The sequence below is a fragment of the Falco peregrinus genome, chromosome Z, assembly GCF_023634155.1.
Source record: "Falco peregrinus isolate bFalPer1 chromosome Z, bFalPer1.pri, whole genome shotgun sequence".
Taxonomy (NCBI): domain Eukaryota; kingdom Metazoa; phylum Chordata; class Aves; order Falconiformes; family Falconidae; genus Falco; species Falco peregrinus.
Genome location: NC_073739.1, coordinates 14,039,874 through 14,064,564, shown reverse-complemented (window position 1 = coordinate 14,064,564; position 24,691 = coordinate 14,039,874). Strand labels below are relative to the sequence as shown.

The window sequence follows — 24,691 nt, the reverse complement described above, 5'->3', positions numbered from 1 at the left end:
AACAAGGTCCATATTTACATCTTATCTCATTGTTTTCCTGCAGACAACTCTCCTCTTCTTCACACCTGTCTGACTGACCTTGTTTCATTTGAGTGCTATGTGTTTCAGAGATTCATAAAAAATTGAATGGAAGAGACTGCAAGAGGTCATCTAATTAATTCTCTTGCTCCAGGACAAAAACAACTATATGTCAGTAATTCAGATGTCTGTCTATACTCTTTTTACATACAGCTCATGCTAGATAGGCTACAATCCTCCTGAGCATTCTATTCCTGTGCTTGGTGAATTTTAATGTTAGGAAGGTTTTCTCCCCAAATTCTTTCTGCAACTATTGGTGTACTACTCCTTTCCTATCCTCCATTTATATGCAGAGATAGATTATTCACTTGTTATTTGAAAGTCTTTTTACTCATTTGACGAACTGTCATAAAATCTCTAAAGTAAGAGACTCGTTCTTTAATATTTCGTTGCAGGTCAGGCTTTCCACATCCCTCATCAGTCTCTCTTCAGGACTGCCAACCTCTTTATGAGCAGAACTAGAGACAATACTCCAACTGAATCCTTCCTCAATGCACTGGGAACAAGATTACTTCATGTGTGTGACAAATTATACCCCTATGTATACCTACTGCTGTGGTATTTTCTCTTCCATGTTAGTCTGATACTGCTAAGCCATGTTCACCCTGTCTTCCACTGTAACTCTGAGCCATACCACAGAATTGGTCCCTACTCTGCATTCTTACTGTTGATTACTCTGTCCAAGCGTACAAACTTACACTTAATCCTTTTTGAACTTCTTGTACTTCTTTTCTAATCTCCCATAAGTATTTTGAACTCTAACCCTGTCCTCCAACATGATTTCAGTTCTTCCAATGTAGTATTTTCTGTGAAACTCTCTCCTGTCATCCAACTGACCAATGAAAATATTGACTGACCTGAACATGCAACACACAGCAAAACTCTACTCAATACATCCTTTCATCCTGGCAGTGAATCCTTCACAATCAATATTTTTTTCATCAAATGCACAGTTAATAACAGACAATATTTCCCTAGCTTGCTTCTAAAAACATGAGACAGCAGTAGAAGATGTGTTGAAGTTAAATTATGTCACCTGTTGCTCCTCCTTTATTCTGCAATATTGTTCTGTCAAAGAAGGAAATTAGTTGTTTGTTCTTGACAAATCAATACGGGTGTTACTCATATTCCTGTTTTTGTAATGCTTATAAAATTATTTGCTTGCTTACTTTTTCCACAATCTTCTCGGAAATCAATACTAAGCTGACTGGTCTATAATTCCCTGGCTCCTCTTTTTTAAGACAGGTACCATATTTGCTCTTTTCCCAGCTTTAACACTCCTGCATGTTCCCCCAAATCTCTCAGGTAATCTCAAACACCTCTTGCTACTCCATCAATACCCTCTGATGAAAGGCAAAAGCAGAGTCAAAACCCAAATAGTCAGGATCACGAAGCCCCATTTTTCATGGTTGGTATTTGTACTGAAAATCAAGACCAAGCCCTTCTACTTCTCAGGAAATCAGCTCATTTGAAAATGCAGAAACTCTTGAAGTACATTCTTATCCATCTTCCTTTACTGCCAGCTGAGACCTTTCTTTCAGTATCATGGTAGCCCTAAGTTATATGGAACAATTTTAGAGAACACTGTTACAAAAACATAATATACACTTTGGCCTTCATAGCATATTTATTGATCATTTTCCCGTTTCACTGAGTAACAGACCAACTTTTTTTGTAAGCTGCCGACTGTGGTATACTAGCAATAGGGTATATTATAAAAACAGTTCTGTTTTCATCCTCTTTTAGTTGCTGATGAAGTCTCTAAAACATTAGAACCTTGTAATATGGAAGAAAGCTTCAGTAGCATTCATCTTGAATAAACAGATACAAGAAGCCGTAGTTTTAATGAATTATGTGATGTCTACAGTTGTCCATTTTGAACTTCTGCTTTTAATTAGACCTGAACAGATGGTTTTATATACCTTCTATTTAAATTATGTCAAAATTAATTTCTGTCTTGCTTTCATAAAATAAAGCTGTGTTCCTAAGACTTTTGATGTTTTATGAACAGCCTTGAAAGAAGCTCCAAATATTTGTGATTGTCCTCTAAGTCCTAAGATATCAATTATCTTGTCTTGAGGTACACTGCAGAAACTTTATGCAAGTATCAGGACATCAGTTCTTTTCAGGTCTAAATAAACCGAGTGTTAACAATAAAAGAAAATCTATATTTTTGTGGAATTAGATTAAAGTCTATTAAAAAACTTACAGTCCATGCTTTCTTCCCTCTTCTTCAGCTCCTTGTATTTCCAATTTTCTTCTCCTGCAAGAGATGTACAGTGATTTAAATTTATAATAGCTCAGTTCTGGATTCCTTTAGGTAGGCAAAATATCAGTTTTAACATGCCTAGAAACTACAGGACTCATCCCATGTCATTTAAAGTAGTCACTTCCACTACGTCATACACAATTTCATATTAAAAAAAAAAGAGATATAATTAGGTTAATAAATCAGTCTCAAGGCAATTTTTAGATCCTTTTAGAGGTTAGAATTTTAAATATGAGTGGGATAAAAATTAGTTTGAACAAAGGAAGCTCACAAAAACTTTCAGTGAATTTCAATAATAGAGAACAAATGCTTTTGTATATTTCGGCACAATGGTTAGTTAAAAGTTTCTATGGCTCTCTCTAACGTATGGGCCATTTCAATGTCACTTTCACCTATTAGAAAGGACTTTCATAAAGTTATGCAGCTTGTATGCAGTGTGACAATCTCAGGGAAATAAACAGGAAAACTGTACAAGCAATGGTGTAGGAAAATAAAATGCACAGAAAGCTTTCTACAATTAAGTTTAAAAGAACATTTCCATACACATTCTTTATAGTGGTACTAGGCGTAATGAATAATATACAATACATAATACACTCCATCTTTAAATCCAGCTACGGATTATAAATAGCTCTTAAATAAAATGTACTAGTCAAGTGGGAGACCTGATATATTTGTCACAAGTTTTGAGAAGGTGAGACAATTCAGCTCCTAAGAATAATTTTAAGTTTCAAGCACCTAAATTTTTAATTGTTTGAGTCCTGGTCATTGATAAATTTTCAGCATAATGTTGTAACTGTAAAGAATACAAAGAAAAAGAATGAAGTAGATACAGATATAACTGAGTAAAAAAATTTCTCCAGGTCTTTTTACTTGTATACCCTCATGCTTTCCTTTTTATCTAGTATATACAAACAATAACACTTGTGGGCCCCTAAGGGACTGTGATTCTGCTTCAGCTTCCTTGCAGCTGTGGCTTTGCTCCTTGATGGACTCTCTCTTTCATTTAAGTCTCCGATACTTAATAACTCAGCCTGTTCTACTCTTAAAAAGTCTAGTTACAGTGAGTCATGAAACAGAAAGCTACATGATCCGCCAAGTGTTTAAAGAAAAAAAAAAACCACTTGAAACAAAGACCAGAACCGTTAAAATGTCTTTACAGATGTTTTCTGTAAAATATGGTATTATTACATCAATATTTCACCATCTCAAGCAATTTGTGAAGTGTTAAACCTACTCCATTATGAGTTAACATTGATTTTGACTAATCAGTTAAAAGTAACTGCTAATATATGGAATATATAATAAGTGGGTGAATTCTTTACTTATTTAGATTTTCTTAAGTGAAAACTAAAAATAGCTATTTCCATTTATGGTCTGTTTATTTTGTTTTTCCTGCTCAAAAATGTTCCTAGCACTGAAATATTCATCTGAAATATTAAAAAAATCCTTAGTTGTAGTCCCGTCACCGTCCCCCCAACTATTTTACCTTAAATTTCACTAAAAAACTTTGGGAACTGAAGTTTTGGGAATGCTTTGTAATAAACACTTTAAATACTAAGCCAAAAGTAAGCTGACTGGGTAGGGAGGGAGGACGGAAATTTCAAGGACAAACCAAGATGCAGATTCAGAGCAGAAGTATGAATGGCCCCCTGGGATTCTCTCTCCATTCACTAGAGAAGAGGGCATTAGGAGTTTATATTTCTGTGTCTTAAAGCCACTCCTTATGAATATCTTCTTTATTCCCTCTATGTTGTACCAACACATATAATTGCTTCTGTATTATACCACGAGGTAACTTTATTATCCTGACTGTTCCTGATGTGTTGTCAGAGAACATGTGCTTTCTCCTAAATACGCTTTAAATCCTCTTCTTCAACTGAGGTCTTCTTCTAAAACAGTGAAAGACATAACAGTCCAGCAATGACTGACTGCATGTGTAAATTAACTATGAAGTGTGAAAAGTGACTCACTTCTTACCTTCTGCATTTGTCCAAAGATACAAAAAAAGAGTTGCAAACCAAACAAACAGGAAAAAGTAAAGCAGAATAGTAAAGTTGGCAATCATATTATCTGGAAGCAAGAAAGCTAATAAAACATTCTTAATAAATTTGCACAAAAATAATTACTTATCCAGAGAAGTATGAAATATTTTGTAATACAAAAGATAAGAAACATATATCAAACATTTGTTTAAGGTCAATTTTAGAAATATATGTTCATCTTGAAGAAATCTACAGCTAAATTCTGCACTGATCGTATGAGAGAAGGTATAAAGTAAAAAGGACACAACACATTAATTCATCAGTCCTGTAGAATCTAAAGAACTTGTTACAAAGTTTTCCAGAATGTATGCACATATTTCTGTAACTCCTATGTAAACAAGATTCCTTGTTTAGAAGAATGCCTTCTGTGGGATGAATTGCCATTTTTAGGAGACTCTTCTGCAGCTGTTGAGGGCCTATGCTCAAACCAAGTTACTTTCTCAGTGCGAGGACAAATCCCAAACTAACAGCCTAACGTACTACAGCAGGTGTTTGCTGGAGGTAAGTTTCTAAGCTAATGCCATTTCTAGGCAGCTCCCAAACTCTTTTTGCAAAGATCAACCCAAGAAGTTTCAAAGACACATTAAAAAAAAGCATACTGAATTCTGTCTGCTTTACACATTATCATTAAACATTCTCAATTCGACATTCACTAACAGTGTATCAGATCATGCAAAAGGCAAAATAAATAAAAGCTTTTCTAAAGCTGAGCTGGTTCTGCAATGCTGCCAGTAAAAGAAACTTCTATTTCTCAAGTAGTCCTAAAGATAAATTTTGGACAGAAAACCAGACAGATGTAATATTATTTTATATGGTATATTTACTAATCAATATGAACGTGATGAACATGCTGCTAAAGGAGGATACTCCCCATTTCTCATAACTGAACAGAGGAGCCTGTACCCCAGACACAAAACCTTCTTCTGATGGTGAATAATGGACATTTGCATAAGCCTAAAATTTTCAAGCAACTAATGTCAGTAACAATATGTGTTATAGTATGAACAGATACAGCTCTGCATAGTCTTTTACAACCATAGTCGTATTACCTTGATGATTCTCCAGATCCAGATCAAGTCGTTGAATGACCTTTTTAAAATGGTTTGTTCTTTCTTTTATTTCTGTCAGCCTGACAAACAGATAATGAAATCCAGGGTTAAAAATGTGCTTTGGTTTTAGACAAAAATGGAGAGCAAAATCAAAAATAAAAATGGCAAACCTAAGTTTATCAAAACCAAAAGAGTATCAAGACGATTGCTGTTATTATAAAAGTTATATGTAAACTACCTGTCACTTTACTCCCTATATCTATTAAACAAAAGTACTGCTGCTCTTTTTCAATAAAAGCATTTTTCGTTGAGTCATCAGTAGTTCTTACCTTACTCAACAGGTTCCTCTGCTGGTTGCTATACAGCTTTGCAGAGCTACAACATAATTGGTAAACTACAAAAGGAATGGTATTCCTTAAAAATTGCCTACATGTTCATTAAAATCCATTAAGAAATTGTCAAGAAAAAAACCACTGTGTTACATAATCAATCAAAGTGAGGAAGGAAATTACCTTAAAAACACTGCTATGTAAATTCTCAAATATAATTCACTGTTACTGTTTCTTTCCAAAAATTATGTTAAGCAACTTAATATCCAATCAAAAATGCAGTAAAAGTTAAAAAAATTATTACAGTTGGGAATACAGTTTAAAAAAAAATTAAAATGGTTTCTAGGAGATTTCAGGAATTATCTCAATTCTTCTGTAAAGAGAGAGAAATCAAAAGGCTCAAAATCACAAAAATACTGTAGTGTTTTATTCTGCTCCCCTCCCCCACTTCTTACTATTATTGTAACATTTACCAGAGTCTCTAGCACATCTTCAGAAAGGACCACTACCCAAGAACCAAGCAATGCCCTGTTACTCTTTAGAATTGAACTGTCTGTAAGCAACTTTGTAACTCATGTTTTAAGAAGGCATAACAAACTCTTCAAAATGTGACTGCAGCAAATACAGGCTCAGCTTCATGTCCCAGATGAGTGGCTCTTAGGGATGAGTGTCTTCTTCAGCCATAAAGTAGTTTACATCTGTGCAATTACCAGTTTATATTCTCATGGCATGCTCATAAGGACAGGAAGCACCTTATTATGCAGATTGCAATGTCCTATCACTATAAAAATTATTTAGCTGAAACAGAAAAATTTATTCTATTCTCTGTGGAAGGTTAACACTAGCAGAGGCTTGAAAATGTGGCGATGTTCTAAAAGACCACAGCAATACATGATAGAATTAAACTATGTGTCTTCAGGGTGTAAATGTAATTTTTAGCAACAGTACAATAGGATTACTCACTGTCTCTCCATGCTTGCTATTTCTTGACTATCATCCTTAACCTATAAAAAAGTATAACAACTTCAAGACAGGAAATAAAATCTACAAATGAAAAAAGGAAAATCAAAAAAGATTTCTTAATTCAGTATATAGGGAATAGAAACTCAGCGTATGAAATCACAAACTTGCTGTCACGTTGTCCAAAAACAGCTCTTCAGTGAAAAGTGGTATGATTTAAGTGTTAAGTCATCAAAATGTCCTACTTTCTCAATACACACTTTAAAATCAGACACACTCATCAGTGTTGTTCGGTTCAATAATCCATACAGTATCTATGGATAGCTACATAATACAGTATATACCCTTGTAAAGTAGCTAAAATTGTTCGTGGATTAGTACATCTGCTCAGTATCCCGCAAGGATACTATCTGGAGCTATGTTACAGAATTGTTCAATAAGACCATTTTTGCCATACCAACAGGACTGATGAATTGGAACAATCAACCAGCTGAAAAGCTGATTGTGCAAATTTTGTTTTGGCTGAACCTGAAATATCTGATCCAGCCACTTTAATAACTGTCCTAAATTTCAGATGATTTGTGCTGCTCAAAGAGCAAATAAAGGCAAGATTCAAACTCAAGTATTGTCAAATATTATCATCCCTTAAAATAATGACTCAGAGAATCTTTTACATGATAAAATATTATGTTCTTGCCTGCTTTAGTAATCTCTCTCTTTCCTCCTGTGGAGATTCCATGTTCTTATCCTCAGCAACCATTTGATCTCGACGTTCCTCAAGCTCATGGAGCTTTTCATACAGCTGTACAGCCTCCTGTTTCACCTGAGAGTGCGTTATTTCCTATTGGGAAAAGCAAAAACCTACTAGCTATTTTCAGATTGCAAGACAGCATTGCAGAAATTATGCTTTAGTTAAGCAACACTTATGCATATATTCAAAGTGAAGCTTATTTGTTACAAACAGTACAGAGACAGTATAAACAATAAACTTTATAATCATATTTTCAATATTGCCCTTTCTGGAATGGAATATCTCTTGCTTTATGAGTTCATCCTAAGGCTAATTTTCTGAGTAGATTTACTACTTCATCATTTCCAGGGGATCACAAACTATATAGAGTATTCAAAAGGACAGGAAAAAATTCTGGTAGTATTTGAAAAGTAGACTTGCTGAAAATATACACAACTATGTTTCAGCTCATAAATCCTTTTATCCTAAGAAACCTCACTAACGCTATCAAAATTTTGTACTTGGCATCTAGCAAACGCAATTTTTAGCCAAAACTGATTAGAAATTACTGGTGTAAAGCAGAGAGACAGTTTGCCTCTAGGGCATGATCCTACAGTATGTGAAAATGGAAGGAGCAAGATTATAGGTATTTTTCCACTGTATTGTTTTTTACTCTAGAGTTCAGTGAAGACTGGTATGGAGACCGCTTGTTATCATACATACAGCTCTTAAAGACTCCTCCTTTACATTTAGTGCATCCAATTCCTGCTGTTGAACAACCAATTCCTAAAGAGGAAAAAAATGCAAAATTCAGATAAAAAATACTACTTGATGAGTTTACTTATTTGTTCTGCAACTCAGTATTTATAAAATGCTGTAAAAAATCTCATTGCTGCTCTTAAAAATTTAAAAGACAAGACTGTATCCAGCTTCTTCAAGTAACTCAGATATAATACCCATTTACTTTCAGAATCCAATCTTTCCAATAAACTCTTATCACAGTCACTTCCAGTTGGGCTATAACTACATTGCTTTTCTTAAAATCAGTAAAGAGGGTGGAATTTATCATTTCTACTTCAGAAGTTTAAAATCAGATTTAAAATCTGAACTAGTCACCACAGTTTCTTCACAGTCCAGAAAGAGAAAGAGAAAGGTAGGCTCTGACAAGTGATTTTGCTCATTCTAAGACAGCTGGGAAGCACTTGCCTCAAAAGATGCCTATCTTGCTGTGACTATACAAAGAAAACATCGAAGATCACATGCCTGAAGTTGCATGATCCCAGACCCCAGAACCTAGAAATCTTACTGCTTTTGTTAGCAAAGTCACAAAGATTTTACAAAGCCCAGTTCATTTTTCTGATACATTGAAATGTACAAGAACAACAACAAAAACACCCATCTGATTCACTTTTGTATGCAGGAAGAAAACTTTCTACTCAACTGAACTACAAAAAATTCTGGGTTTGTTTTTCCCCTTCGCTTGCTTTTTACACATGATGAAACATCTAAGCACCACAGTGGCTTTTAATATTTGCATGTCAGTCCCAAATTTAAAAGTAAAATTATGAACATAATTTGTTCTTAAAATAAGAAATACAAAAAGACAAAGTATTTTATTTTAGTCAACTGCTCTGCTTTTTAGGCACTTCTACAATTGATTAAGATACCAGTAAGCTTTTTTATTGTATTACTCCATTCTCGAGCTCTTTAATACTTAAATTGTATCTGGAACCAATGGAGTCAGATTGAGAAATATTTTAGGTAAGTGCAACGAAACAAACAAACCTGGGAAAGTTTTTCATTTGCAGCCTTCATCTCCATATATTTAGCTTGATTTTCCTGTGACATGTCTTTTATTATGTCATCTGCTACAACCTTTTCACGTTCGATATCTTCTTCTACACCTTGAATTAACTTTTCTGTGCTGTAAAAATAGAACGTTTTTGTAACTTTTAGTAGCTGATGTTTATTTTAAGCACCCATTTCAAACTCTGGTATTAGTTCACACTGACTGAAATGATCCTGTAACATAAGAACTCCACAAACTCTTAAAAAAAAAAAAGAAGTTACCTACCTACTTGCATCTAATCTTCTTGAAACCGGATTAGCTATATAAACATTCACACTACGGAATGCAGAAGATGAAGAATTCTTTGCCCTTACAGTACACACAGAGTTTTTTCCAGCACTCTCACCCTGTCTGTCTGCACAGTCCCAAACACTGGCAAAAGTATACTAGCCCCTCTCAGTTGGTCTCAATCAGTGAATTGCTGGAATAAAACCAGGCAGTTTGAAATAAAGAAGCTGGTATCTGATTTGTGAAGGTACATACAGTAAACATTACACAGATAATGTATAATTATCTGCCTCATCATAAGTAACATGGGTTTATGAATGGATAATTATGTTACACTTGGTAGTGGAAAGGAGTAGCTTTTTAAGAGAAGCATGCTCTTAAGTTATGAGAGTAGTTTGATTTAAGACCCTCTGGAAGGCACAGAACAAAGTTAGCTGGCAGAGAGGTTCCATGTTACTTCTTTATTGGAGGCTCCCTGTCCCTCAGTCTGGTGGGCCTCTGAAAGCTGTTGCAAAGCCTCAGCAGTGACTCTCAAATCAAGCCCAACTGAAGATGTCACAGAATGGAAACAGAAAAATTGCAATGAAGAATTCAAGAAAATATTAAGGTTGCTGATTTCCAGAATAAAGCTCCGCACTAGATGTAATTCACCAGGAGGGACTGTTGTTACTTCATAGGGAACTTGTAATTTAAGTACAAACAAGGTGCCTTTTCCTGGAGATCACTGGGGCATTTAGGGAGGGTGAAAAGAATACCGCTTGCTACATTTCTCCTGTGCTCCAAAGCACCATATGGAAGCAGCCGTCACTGCTGAGGACAGTGGTATCTCCAAGCTCTACTGGATTTTTCTTGTCTATGCCTGAGACTGCAAGTCTGTATGACAGAGTAAGGAAAGAAAGCCTACTCTTCCAGCCCCTCCAATGTAAAGTGTGTGTGAACACATGGCAGGCCTCTTAACCTCAGGCAAATTTATTTTTCTTATGTGATGTGGACTCCTGGCTAAATACTTCAAGATGATCCAGTATGTCCTTGACACTAGAAACACCTGACTCAGCTGTGAAGTATCTTCTCTGGTAGAAGCCTTTTGACAGAAGGTTAAAACTCAGTGATTTTCTAAGAGGCAATAACAATATCAGCAATGGCTATCACAGGAAGACAATTCATTACCATAAGTAATTTGAAGACAACTGATGAAGCTGAATCAGTGATGAGGCTTGGAAAAGTTGCACAGTTGTTCTGAGACAGTAAGCAAAAAACCAAAGTGGCAAATAACGTCAAAGCGAGACAGCGAAACGAAGTGGTTTCTACAGCCACATATTTGATAGGAATGGAGAATGAGAGGAGATGAAACCATTTTGTAGTTTAATGCTGTACATTGGACAGAATGAGCACCAACTCAAGAAGAAAATTCACTGAAGTAGTATCTGTGTATCAACACAATTCTCTTTTCAGTCTGCATATAGACATGCTCTCAAATCACAGCAAGTATCATCTGGTTTTAGAATCTCTTTCCGAAATATAGTCCATATAACAGATGTCCTTAACTGCTTGTAATTCTTTTTTAAAAAGAGGCTTACGTATCATACCCCACAGCTCCTCTGATGTTTCCAAAAAACAAGAATTAATACATTTAACTACCAGAGATCTCTACTTCAGTATGCAAATATCTTGAAATTTTCCTCTTGTGATAACTGATGATATAAAAAATGCAAGTCTTTTTCCATCTCCAGCATTTCTTTAATTGATTATGACCCAACTTGCTTGTAAATTCCTTGTGGCATTTTAACTCAGTGTTTCCTATATGAACTGGAATGTGACACTTGAGCTTACTACTACTAGACTTCCCTATTGGCTGTAGATCCATTTAAATCCAAGATGATTGTAAGAAGTTGCTCAACCTAGTCAATCTTTTGCTAAGGATTTTCTAGTGTGTTTTTTTTTTCTTACACCACCTGCTTATTCATCAGGTACAAAGGTTGAACAAAACCAAAGTGCTATTGCACCATATTATTTCTTGTCAGTACATCGAAAAAATCTACACATGTGTACATACACAGCCTCTAAGAAGCAACAGAAAAGGTAAGATATTTGGTACATCTTTTTCAAAATGTAGGCAAAGATTTTTAGTATGACTTTGTTGCTAGACTGGAAACAAATAGAGCTTGAAATACATTAAAAGTTCAGGAATTACTATGAACCTTGGACATGCAAGTTGTTAAGTAAACTGTACTTCAGCACAGGAACAGCCCGTTTCTTCTCCAAAAACCAGACTACCTGACTATGTGAACTCCATTTCCTCCCCAAACCAGTCTTTTTCTTTACAAATATAAGAAAAACAATAGGAATTACATACTATTAAATGATAACATCGTAAAAAGTTATCTGAGGCAAACTTTTTTAAGAGAACTCTTCTAATTACAAGGAAATGTCAAGCTACGACCAATGTATTCCCACCCTCAGTTTCTTTCCAAAGAAATTACTTTAAAAAGCAATTTTAAAAATCTGGTTCTAGCAAAAAAGCTAAACTGCAATTAAAATTACAGATGTTTTCCTGTTCTATCGATTATATAGGTTCACACATAAACAATGTAAGAAATTGAATCTGTAAGAAACCCCCTAACTTTTCAGTAGAAACTAGAGTAAAAACTACGAACTATGATTTCGACTTTTGTCGAATTTTTATGTAGAGTGAATTTTAGACAGGAAAAGGATTTTTCAAGTTAATGGCATCCCCTTCATCCAGACATTTTAACTTTTTCTTGAAATTTTGAAAAACTTTAACTTTCATTTGCAACTTGTTATTAACTTACAGACTTCCTTTTTTTAATATATTTCCCCCATTCTATTAAAGAAAGTATTTTTCTTGAAATCTGAAAACTACAATAATACTATTAACCTGTATTTCTAGATTGCCTGGTTAAGGCCTGTTTTATTTCTGAGCATTTTGGAAGCAGTACCTTTAAGGTCCAAGTATGCCACAAGATCCAGCAGTTAACATAGTCTACATCAGGAGTTCTCAAACGACATCCCATTTTCCACTAGCAATACACGAACTGCCTTCAAAAAATGTATGCAGGTCACCAGTACCATCACTGACAAGAACAACACCTAACACAGAACATAATACCACAGTGGCTGCTGCTGCTAGTACCCCTTGTCCATGCCACTGATGACGTCTAACAAAAAGGTTTATGAACTCTTTTTTTGTATTTAATGGAAGTTTCTAGCAGCAGTAAAAATACAAAATGTATCACAGGATTGTATGTGGTACTTATCTTCTTCTTTCCAAGAAGCTATTAAGTTTCCAGGCTGATTCAGTTAGGTGAATGAGGTCAGTTCTTAGACACGTAAACATATAGAAGCAATCAATCAGATTTGACCAATTTGTTCTGTGACTTCACCTACTCCACATCGATCAGCAAAGATGTCGTGGCACTCTTTTTAAGGGTTGGTGGAGTTTTTTTCTTAATCTGACTGGCTGTCAATATTTAGCATTGTTTCTGCAATTGAGCTTCCTTATGCAATTTCCCCCACTCTTCTCTGTTAAATTCAGTGAATACTCTACAGCACAGGCACTTTAGGCACTTTATAAACATATCTTACACCTTATCTTTTGGATCTTTTTTAATCTGGAATACAGAAATCTGGGAAGGAGATACTGGCACTTAGCTCACTATCTTTTCTTCAGATGCTGGAGAAGAAGTGTGAAAATGAAGGAATAATTTACCTTTTACATAACATTTTAACTCAAGTCCAGCACAAACAGGGACTGATTTAACATCTGACAGAGATAGTTTAACATTCCTATTCAAAATTAATAGATCTTGCAAATAATGCCTGATTCAAAGGGGATGAATGAGTGACACCTTCTGACAGAAGTTATGTCACAGTGAATACCATTTGTCAGAAAGGCTTTCCTCACTCTCAGAAAATAAGGTTTAAACCTGTACAAAAACTCCAGCACAAGAGACTGAACCATGTTTACTTAGTTCCAAAGATCAGAGCAACAACCTCACCTTCATAACATAGAGGTCCAGGTTTATGTTATATGACATATGTTATATTATGGATAATAAAGAGATTAGAAGATCAATCTATTAATTGAAAATTCACAAAAACCTGCTTAATAACTTACATAAGAACACGAGAGAAATCTGACTGGATAAACCAACAATCAATCTGGTAGTGTTCTGCCTCTGTCAGTGGCCACAAAAGAAATTATTTAGGGAGAACATGCAAGCCTGAATACTTTCTGCCGTTTACTCCTATCATAGTCTTCCAGTACTCATAACCACTTTAACGGGGATATTAATGAGTATTCCCTGCCTCTTTGTTTTATCCATTTATGACACTGCTGTCTATTAACTTGTCTAATCAATCTATTTGCTGATACAGTCTGCTCACTGGATTTTAAGTTTGTCTCAATTAAGCAAAAACTGAACACGTTAATTCTAATAACATATGGTTTTCCTTACATTTTCCTTTACATTTAAAAATATTTATGTTGAACAAATTATTTATGTAGAATAAATTAGCATTGAAATAACTGTATCTATTAATTTGTTAAACTACCACTATAGAAGGCATGGGTATTCTGGCCTTGGTATACAAAAGTGTTGTTTTCTACTAGGCTCTAACCATGAAACTTTCTTGGTTTGCGATCTGGGCTGGAATACTATTTCTGAATCCAGTCACTGCTGACTGCAACATTACTTCTCAAACTGTAAGTTTTATATGTGTGTAAATTACTCTTTATTTTTTAAAAATACACTAGAAGCTAAAGACATTTTTAAAACTCCCTTGTAAATATAAAATTCCTGAAGTAAGAAGCACATATTGACAAATAAGACGACATGGTTTTCTGTGAAATGGACAGCTGCTGGTAGTCATTTTAAGCGGGTGAATAACACCAAAACATATTTGACATGGATTTATATCTCAGTCAAATCTCTCTGCAGACAACAGGAGTGTCTTCTTTATCTTTGCATCATTTTGGAATAGAACTAAAATGCAACAGTTTTTAAAAACAGTTATTTTGACAAGGCAAATTACTGCTCAAGTTAGCGAGATCTGTTGAGTTAGCACTTGCCCAAGTCAGGTCCAAACATATATAAGAAATTTTAAAATTTTTCTTCACAGATTAATTTAATGGATTTTGTATTTATTGGGTAGTGGAGGGGAAGGAAGGAGTCTCGATTAACAGTCAAATGATAAACTGTATTGCAGTATTTGCTTTGAACTCAGTGCCTACAAGTCCAGTAGTATACCTCATGCTTGTTCATCTTTGGGACAAACAAGAACAAAACCACTTACATAATGGGTATATACAGTAAAGAAAAGGCACGCCATCTACATTTGTTTTTAAATAAACTATCTAGACTCAGTCTGGTTACATCACTAACAAGCTGAACACAGGTTACTTATTTAGGATGAGGGATAATCAACCAACCTGTTTCCAGTACTTACCATCTCCTTTAAAGCTAGTCCAAGTATCTTGACACTACAAACTATAATCTGCAGTGATGCATACATATACATATAAATTAAAATATATAGGAAAGACTTTTCATGCCCTTGACAGCCATCACTGAGACACCTTCATCACCATATTTTCCTACAGTATTTAATTGTAGTCATTCTCTTTTTTTCAACAGGTCACTTGTGAGGAGTCTGGAAAAAACTTTTCTAAGATCTGCACTAATCTTTTCCAAAACGTTACTAAATTAAGCCTCAGAAATAATAAAATCAGTTTAAAAAACAGTGACAAAGAGATTCTTGGAAGTTTTATTAGCCTCACTGAACTTTATCTGAATGAAAATATGATTACTGTACTGTATAATCACAGCTTCTGCAACCTGACAAAACTTGTAATTCTGGATATCAGCAACAATCATATTAGCACAGTTCATAAAGCAGCATTTGCAGGATTAAATCAACTGTCAGTGCTGAATCTATCCTATAATGCAATTACTCAACTAGATTCAGATGTATTTACTTCTCTAATAAGTCTGACAGTTTTAAATCTACAACATAACTTACTGAAATCTCTTCATATAAAATCATCTTTTAAATTGAGTAGAATTGTTTTAGCTGGAAACCCATGGACCTGCTCCTGTGACCTCCTTAATTTACACATATGGCTAATGGCCTCCAACGTGACAATGGGTAAGTTTTGGTAAGAGCAGCAACTTCATGATCATTTATATCAAATAGCCTTATCTTGGTGTTTCGTGATCTGGATAACATCAACCATCAAGTTATCTGTAAATATTACTTATACACTAGCAATCATTGATTATTATTTTTTTTTAATCAGACTGCCAATTAACTAACAATATCTTATAGCCTTTCCACTGCTCACATTCACAGAAAATGAAAACACCACTACATGTACACTCCCAAACACCAAGGAAAAATTCTCCATCAAGATGGCAGCTATTCAACCAGCTGACTGCAAAACTGGAAAAGATTCTTTAGAAAACACTGTAACTTCCACTTCTGCCATAAAACTTAAAAGCAATGCCTTACTAACAGCTCTGACTCCAAGCAACATCACTGGAATCAATGGAACACATGCAGGTAATATACTGGTGTTTCGCTTTACTGCTTACAAGCTGACTGACTGTTCCATGATTTCAACTGGTTTGTATTCCCAGTGCACTGCAACTCTTCCATAAAAGCCAGGGCTATGGAATAAACGTATTTCCAGGTTTTGGTAGACTGTACACACATTCTAGTGAGTGCTAAGCTGTAATAGGTAAGCATTCAAAACATACACCTGAATTCTCAAACGATACTACAAACTGATGATGAAATTTCAAAGGCTTGAAATTCAGACAATTGCCCAGATCTCTCCCTAAAAGAACCAGGGAAGCATCATTAAAAAAAAGTAATAATTACTTCTTCCAAACTAACTACTTTCTAGGTGTAGCTGTTGTCTTAAAATGTGAAAAAGTGAGCCTATTAATTTTACTCCTGCCCTAAACTGTGTTCGGTGTAAAAGACACCGATGTGCACATACCATAATCTTTGAAAATTTCAGTGATAGTCTCCTTACTTTTCTTCACCTTTTGATGTTAATTCCATCATCACTCTGTAATAATCTAGCTTTTCTTTCAGTGAAGCAATTATTTTTTTTCTGACATGCAAATTAATGTTGTTCTCCACTCTTCCATACTGAAATGTTTTAGTTGTTGCTTCTGGCTAAAGCAGAAGAAATACCAATCTCCAGATACATACACAAATTGTAAGCCACCACTGCCACACACTCCTTTTGCTGTAACAGCTATAATCTATTTTAGGACTATAGCCGGCACAGAAAACTAGCTTCTAAATAAAGACTACTGGCAACTACAGTCTATTGAAATTTTATTATAAAAGAAATACAATTGAAAGGATATGCCAAACAAAAGATGAAGTATTTTAGGGTGCAGACATCATCATCAGACAGAAATTTAAGCCTGGGAAATAGAATTTGAGTCAATTACTGATATTTTTTTTTCCAAAGCCTGATCTTGGAATTCAAATTTTGAAAAAAATGATTATTTTATATGTCCCTAGAACTTCATCTGACTTTGAAACTATTCTTTTTGATAAATGTGCATGGTGGATTTATGTTGCTAGAAAACATGAGATGTACATGCATTTTTGGTCTGAGTGATGCTACTGATTCCCTAATAACATAGCAAGAACATTCTACTAAAGCTTTGGAGATACTCAGTAATTCCCCTATCACTTATTTTGTGAGTCCTCAATTTAACTATGAAAAACATCATACTAGTGTTCTTGCTGGTATCCCTCATGAAGATGACTCTTCCTTTTTTTCCTATTTGTTTTAAAGGGTTACCACTTGTTGGCAAAAGTTGGACCTTCCTAGTGGGTGTCCTAGGGTTTGTCTTAAGCACTACACTCCTGATTTTTACCGCTATAAAATGCCCAACATGGTATCACTATTTGATCAGCTACAGCCACCGTCGTCTGGAAGAAAATGACTCAGAGATGTCTGAACAGGAGTTTGCTGCTGATATGAGTCCTTTTCCTACAGAATTGGGTACAAACAATGAAGATCCCATAGTAATATTTGAGAAAAGTCATGCATTTGTGTCTGGGGAAGATGGCTGTACTGAGGACAAAGACATAGATTCTTATAGTACTGAGAAGAGTTCAAGTCTTAAATAATAGGTGATGAACTGACTTTTCAAAACCATAGTACACTTGTACTTCCATATTACTCTACTGATGTGCAATACAAAATGAAGCTAAGCAGTCTATCTCCTTTCATCTCATCAAATCCATAACATTGCTGCATGAATCATGAAGCTAAAAATGTAATGTGCGTGAATTAGTATCATAACAAATATTTCAAAACATGCAAAAAACCACCCATAATCCATCTTTTATAAAAATTTATTTGCTTACTTATGGTGGGGGCTGGGGGAGAGCTTACTTGTATATTGCTTAACATGAACAAGTCTTTACAGAGTAGCTTGTGAAGCTGGCATAATTTAATTGTGAAAAATTTAACTGCTTTAATTGTGAATAAGTCTAGAAAAGAAAAATAATTTCTCTAAAACGTTGAAGCAGACCACAGCCAGACGGGGGACTGAATCTAAATCAATGGTGTCACAGCTTAGAAGTAGTCTATTAGGCAAAACCAACACAATCAGAGAACAGAGTATTTGTTGGTTTTTTTTTAACCAAATTAGCAGAACAAAAAAGACCAACTGCTCTACTCCCTTAAATGTGTCTACATACAGTACAACAATCAATTATTATTACTGCATACCTAATGTCTTTTTGTCTTAGTTTGCTACGGAACCAAGTTTTTTCTCTTCATGTTTTCTTAACACTTAAAAACGCATTCAGGGGTAAAACAGATGTGGTTTTGGGCTGTTGAAAACCACAGCATTACTGAAAAGTGCCTTCTTATTAAATGGTAATTTTTTTTTTAAAAAGTTTTTATTTATACTTTAAAATCTCATCATTGAGATTGCTCTTATGGGCAACAAGGATCGTATCTCTTTCTCCTGCACATACCTGTCCTGAAATTAAACATCTCAGAAACACATCCTCTCAACCTATCACTACACAAGCTGTTCTCATGGGTTACAAATTCTTACTGTAAACATCTCACTGCCCTCATCTTCACCTCCACACACCTCTACCTTACCAAACAGGAATGTCAATTCTAGTTCACACTTCTGTTTGCTTTCTCCATTCTGCTACTCCACAACACAACCTCTAGAACTCAGGACCTTGACAGCAGGCTGCCAAAAGACAGGAGTCTCCACTGCCACCTAACTCCTCCTGGATGGTGTGGAAAGTATCTCCACAGGAGTTACTCAGAAGAGTTTAAAACTAGGAACTCCAGCTGAAGCCCGTCACTGACATATCAGGTACCACTTGGGGCATGCATCACACTTGAGGGACTTCTGAATTAGTTAACATCTCAATTTTGCCAATTTCAATTATGGTTTTAACAGCTCTGGAGGAGGATACACTTACTGTACTTACGCTTGTCTTTCTGTGAAAATTTTATCCACACTCTGAGTATCACGGTCATTCTGGACCTTTAACTTAAAAAGAAAAAAAGTATTTTGATACAATACATTAACAACACAGATTTTGTACACAAATTCAAAGTTTCCTTCAAATGAGCAAGAAGCTGCTCAGAACACTGAAAAGGAAGCAGCAGTAGAGGCTGCCTGCTGCAAAGGTTTTTCACAGTTGATACAGAAGACCCTCTGAAATCGCAGTCTTCCACTGGAAACCAAAGGAAGTAAGAAGGCATCTCTATGTTTGAAGAAGAAATATAATCAAGTTTTCAACAAATCAATTCACTTACTACTACTGTGGGAACTATACCTGGAACACTTAGTAAAATACTAAGTTTAAGCCTACCAACAGAATGAAAAATCTAACACTTGCAAAGCATTCTTCTCATTCTGACAGACATTGCAACTTTATTTTTCAATCAAATACAGGGAAAAAAAGAATTGTTTTGACCAAAAAAATATTTAGGCGGTTTTTCAAACTACCAAAATAAACTTTTCTAAGCCTGGTTTCTTTTCCTTATGAACGAAGTGATTGTAAGAAATGGAACATGCTTTATGCCACTGACACCTTAATATTTAGGGGAACACTCTATCTGTGTTAGAAAATAATGAAAGTAAAGGAAGAAAAAAGCTCATTGATTTTGTGGTTGGCCATGTCAGTAACTTATGTATTACATTGGAGTCTTTTAAAAGGCAGAAGATAAAAAAGAACTAAATTTCCAGAAGACCAGGCAGCTTTACAAGGCAGTACAGTCTAGTGAATTTGCCTTCCATAAGACTAGATGCTCCCAAATCAAATAAAGAATATATTTTAACACTTGCAATTTGGGTTGGGATGACAGCCTTTAGAAAGCTAAAACACAGAAAACCATCATGGGGCTGTTAATCCAGCACTTCAAACCATTTTCTTACTGCAAATATATTGCCAATATTATGGTTAATTTAACTGGAAAAAAATGGCTAAGTTTTAAATTAGTGCTATGCTTTTTTTAGAGATGTCATATGTTCAAAGCACCAAGAACGTAACACACCCCACTTTACAGTTCAAACATAGCAAGTACTCTTAATTCTTACCATATTGTAATCCCGAATCACCTCTGTTGTATCCATATTGGTGTTGAGTATATCCACAACCTGAAATGAGACATAACTCCAACCTGTTATTACTTGCATTTTTTTTTAATTACACACAAAAAATATCAGACAACTAGGTAGCAATTGACAAAGCACTCATGAAAACACAGCAATTTTTTGTTATTGCAAATGGAAAAAAACATGATTTGGGAATCTGAACAGACTACATGCAGTTTTCAGAAGTAATTATCATTACATGTAGATGTACAAACCCACAAATATTACGCAGCAGTAAATTCTTAAATCCATATGCAACTGCTTCTCCTAATGTATAGTACACGTCCTTTTTTTCTTTTTTGCTTTTGCTCATTTCCATCTTTTTCCTTTCCAGTAACTGAATAAAAAGCAGTACTAACTAGTACATTTTTACAGAGATGTGCTAATAATAAAAGATGCTGCAATAAAGCAAAAGCAATACAAAGTAAATGACAGAAGAGAAAGCATTCAGTATCAAAAGTTGACAGCAGCATACCATGTTGTAGTCTGCTAGCTGACCTTGAAATTCTTTGATTTCACCAGCTAAAGCCTCTGCCCTAAATAAAAGAAAAAAAAAGGTCAAACTTAAGATGGGAAGATTCATTCCTGTAAAAATAAAATAATAAAAAAGAACTATTTAATGGTTCCTTGAAGCCTGCTCAATATCTGAGAACAGTCTTGCGACTGAGAAAGTGCTGCATTAGCTGCAATACATCTCACCTTTTTTCATATGACAAATAGACAGATTTCTCTTGCTTGTACATTTCTACTTCTTCCTGCAGCTTGTGAATTTCTGTTGTGAGTTCGTTTGTTTTGCTTCTGCAAAAAAATAAACAAAAAAGAATCTTTAAAATTTGAATGTACAATTAAAACACAGAACAGAAATTATATTTTACTATAGGAGATGTGCAATCAGTAGCTCTTTCTCACACAGCACCGTGTTTCACATCAGTATTTTAAAGAAGAGTTGCAGAAGTGAGGAAAAAAGCAGAGTGGTTCTATCAGATAAAATCTTAAGTAATTGTTAGAAAAGCTGGATATGAAATAAAATGTTTTAATTGCTTTTTGTCCCTGCTGATGAAATAGATGTGAATTATTCCCAAATGGACAAGAAAAAAAATCACAGTATCGGATGTGAGGGCTATCTCACTGTGGTATCTGTCACCTCACTGATCATCAGGGTTGATTTGGCCAATTCGGCTGGCTAGGCAGATGGCCCCTTCCTCCCTCACTGCTCCATGCATGTCCCTCATGAAGCTGCAAGCTCGGTCAAAGAGGACAACCTTCCCTGATAAGAGATGTACTGTTCATCAGTCAAGGGTGTATGATAGCTGCAGTCCCCTGCTAGAACCTCCAAACAAGCTCAAGGTCCATTTGTAGAAGACTGCAGGGTAGTCAAGCTTGTAAGATTGCAGGCACATCCAAGCGAAACACTGCATGGGGCAGACTGCCATTGTTTCGGTCCCCCTATACTTGGCACTAGTGAGGCTGCACCTCCACTACTGTGTCCAGTTTTGGCCTCCTCACTTCAATAGGGATGTAGACATGCTGGAGTGTGTCCAGAGACAGGCAACAAAGCTGGTGAAGGGTCTAGAGAACAAGTCTTACAAGGAGTGGCTGAGGGAACTGTGGTTGTTTAGTCTGGAGAAGAGGGGACTCTAGGGGGGCTTTTCTTGCTCTCTCCAACTGCCTGAAAGAAGGTTGTAGGCAGGTGGGGGTTGGTCTCTTTTCCCAGATAACAAGCGACAGGGCAAGAGGAAACAGCCTTATGTTGTTCTAGGGGAAGTTTAGGTTGGATATTAGGAAAACTTCTTTCACTGAAAGGGCAGTCAAGCATTGGAACAGACTGCCCAGGGAGGGCTCATTAAGAAACATGTAAATAGATGTGGTGCTTGGCAACACGGTTTAGTGATGGACTTGGCAGTCCTGAGTTAATGGCTGGACTTGATGATCTCAAAGGTCTTTTCCAACCTAAATGATTCTATGATTTCACAGAATGTGGATATCATTCATATTTAAAATGACATCTTTTAGGACTGATTATTCAATACTGCAATATGGTCAACTGACAAAGTAGCGTGCAATACAGTTTCTGCAAGGCCTTGTGTTTTTCAGTGTTAGCTCAATGTATAATCCAAGTAAACTGCCTGAAATGTACACTAAAAAGTGCTTAGTTTGTGATGCTGCTTCATACAAACGGTGCTATCAGACCTATTAAGCATTACAGGTAGAAGCTCAAAATCACTGACCCCTCGTTTACTAACGTTGTAGGAGTGCATTTAACTTTGCAAGCCTAAAGTGTCAAAGGAATCTACCTGTACTTAGACATAAGCATAAAATTCCTTTGTTCCTACGAACTATATACAAAATGACCTTAACTCTTACAACAGGACAGACTTCATTATAAGCGAACACCACTTATTCCACATTATCGTTAAGCTCAACAAACTTCCTGTCAGCAAGGGAACACAGCATTAAACCTTCTGCAGTTTGCATGTGTTGTTAAGACATACCTCAGTAGTCCCAGGTAATATGTTTTATCCATTATCTGTCTCTGAGGACCTGAAAAATGCGAGAAAGATAACATTTTGTTAGAAAACAACTAATTTCAATGAACTGTAAATTATGAAAACAATCTGTAGGATTTTCAGACAGAGAATTGCCATCTTCTCAGCGTTCTTAAATAGATTTTACCTCATTAAGACAAATGAGGGCAGAAATTAATTTTAGATTGTTGTGAAGATAAACATTGCTTTTTCCAGTTACTGAATAGTAACTTGAATAGTTACTATGTGATAGTATTTTAATTATTCTGCAGTGATGGAAGACACAATTTATCTTTACTCTTTTGAATAATTTTTAAAGACAACTCAGGCACAGAAAAGCCTTTTTGTTCACCGACTGCCAAGACCAAAGAAAAGAAGAGGGATGCTTTAATCTTCCTTTCCTTTCTCCAACTCCTATTAATCATAGCTGTTCACTCTGCAATTTATAAAGCAATTGATTTTTTTTTCTTTAAACCCCTAAATACTCCTTTAAAATGTCTGCAGACATGTTTGATAGCTATTCTCAGTAAAAAATACCTTTCATTGCAGTTTTCATTCCACTTAATCCCTGTTGAGTCACTGGACGGTCTGCAACTTTAATCTGAGATGGTAAAACTCCTCCAGTAGTTGAACCACCACGAGAACTGGGTCTTGATGTACTAGGAGGCATCTATTAAAAAAAAACCCAAACACCAAACCACAAACCTCCCAACTCTGAAGTATGAATTTATTATCCTTACGCAATTGCTAAAACAATTAAAAAGTTAGTCTCTATACTGTTCCTGTAAGAATTTTTAGCATTTACATCTCTTAAAGGAAACAAAGCTTCAGTCAAATGTCTGTTGCAGAAGCATTAAGAGATTACCTTTGAGCAGCTTTTCATTGTTCCCTCTGTCTGCAACATTACAGCTATTAAGATCTCCCAGGTGAACTCTTTGATGTAAGACCTCCTTGACCCCCTTTCAGTCAAAATTAGGAAGTAAAATTCTCCACAAAATTAAAATTTTTATTTTTTTCATGAGAAACTATTGCTTTAGTCTTGGTACTAAAAAAGTTGTAAAATAATGCATAGAAATATAAATGTATCGAAGTTGGGTTTATGTGTTTGGTTTTTTTTAAACATACCCCTGTTCCTATTCTGGCTGCTGATGGAGTCCTTGATGAAGAGGCAGGCCTCGCGGTCAGCCCTATTCCCGCTCTGGAAGAAGGACGAGCTATTGGAGGTCTGTGACTACTGGCCATATTTGTTGCTTTTTGAGTTTCTCTCTGGGAAGAAGAAAATTGTCCTTTAATTTGCACAAGGTCTTTACCAGAAACCAACTCTTTAAAGCTTAGTTGTTTCACCTGTTAAAAGGAGTTTACTCTTTAGAAATCTGCAAAGCTCCTGCTTACTGGATGAGCACGGTAGGAGGCAGAGGCTCCTGTACAGGGTGAGGGCTCTGAGGACCACAGCGGGTCCCGCAGCAAGGCAAGGCACGGCCTAGTCAGCCCTCAGTTTGTGTTGTTAAGCTAATCCTTGTGGGTTTTACTGTTGCAGCGTCTCCCCGCGGAATTCAAGCCTGTGACACACACTCGAAGCGAGCAGCTGCCGTCAAACCCACCGGGGTTACCTGGGTACAGCCCTTCACGCACCACCGTTCACCAACGCAACCCCCGGCTGTGCGACCCCTAGCACAGCCCGGCGGCGGTCACCAGCCCCTCGAGGAGCTCCCCCCAGCCGCCGCGTACAGAGGCGGTTTTTCGATCGCCGAAGCCGTCAGGCAGCCGCCCGGAGGGGCCTGTGAGATGGCGGTGCCGCCGGCCACCACCCGAACCGACAGGCAGCACCGCCGTTCCCCCGGGGCTACAGAAACTCGCCGCCGGCAGACTGAGGGGCACCCGGCGCCGACGGCCACCGCTATAGCACGGGAAGGCCCGCAGGGCCGCGGTAGCCTCTCCCTCTCA

General features: G+C 36.2%; 2 protein-coding genes across 5 annotated transcripts in view; one reads left to right on the top strand and one right to left on the bottom strand.

The window, feature by feature from the left end:
- Nucleotides 1-24,691, bottom strand: part of IFT74 (intraflagellar transport 74) — a 38,465-nt gene that overhangs the window by 13,637 nt on the left and 137 nt on the right. The window contains exons 1-14 of one of the 3 annotated variants that reach the window (XM_055790386.1): nucleotides 24,140-24,686; nucleotides 23,873-24,013; nucleotides 23,285-23,417; nucleotides 22,715-22,763; nucleotides 20,922-21,020; nucleotides 20,698-20,758; nucleotides 20,166-20,225; nucleotides 19,051-19,112; nucleotides 9,246-9,384; nucleotides 8,184-8,246; nucleotides 7,428-7,571; nucleotides 6,734-6,774; nucleotides 5,442-5,521; nucleotides 2,288-2,341 (exon numbers count right to left, since the gene is read on the bottom strand). In XM_055790386.1, the coding sequence (XP_055646361.1) occupies nucleotides 2,288-2,341; nucleotides 5,442-5,521; nucleotides 6,734-6,774; nucleotides 7,428-7,571; nucleotides 8,184-8,246; nucleotides 9,246-9,384; nucleotides 19,051-19,112; nucleotides 20,166-20,225; nucleotides 20,698-20,758; nucleotides 20,922-21,020; nucleotides 22,715-22,763; nucleotides 23,285-23,417; nucleotides 23,873-23,989 (1,102 nt within the window). In that variant the 5' untranslated portion in view covers nucleotides 23,990-24,013; nucleotides 24,140-24,686. Of the gene's footprint in view, nucleotides 1-2,287; nucleotides 2,342-5,441; nucleotides 5,522-6,733; nucleotides 6,775-7,427; nucleotides 7,572-8,183; nucleotides 8,247-9,245; nucleotides 9,385-19,050; nucleotides 19,113-20,165; nucleotides 20,226-20,697; nucleotides 20,759-20,921; nucleotides 21,021-22,714; nucleotides 22,764-23,284; nucleotides 23,418-23,872; nucleotides 24,014-24,139; nucleotides 24,687-24,691 lie in introns of those variants that run through there. The other 2 variants (XM_055790388.1, XM_055790387.1) reach the window with 2 other exon arrangements.
- LRRC19 (leucine rich repeat containing 19) lies at nucleotides 9,395-19,044 on the top strand. 2 transcript variants are annotated; one of them, XM_027784582.2, is made up of 5 exons: nucleotides 9,395-11,616; nucleotides 14,168-14,260; nucleotides 15,192-15,702; nucleotides 15,907-16,116; nucleotides 17,378-19,044. In XM_027784582.2, the coding sequence occupies exons 2-5, from the start codon at nucleotides 14,177-14,179 to the stop codon at nucleotides 17,713-17,715; spliced, it is 1,143 nt and encodes a 380-aa protein (XP_027640383.1). In that variant the 5' UTR covers nucleotides 9,395-11,616; nucleotides 14,168-14,176; the 3' UTR covers nucleotides 17,716-19,044. The 2 variants fall into 2 exon arrangements, with proteins under 2 accessions (XP_027640383.1, XP_055646364.1); XM_055790389.1 differs by having other exon boundaries at nucleotides 9,395-14,260.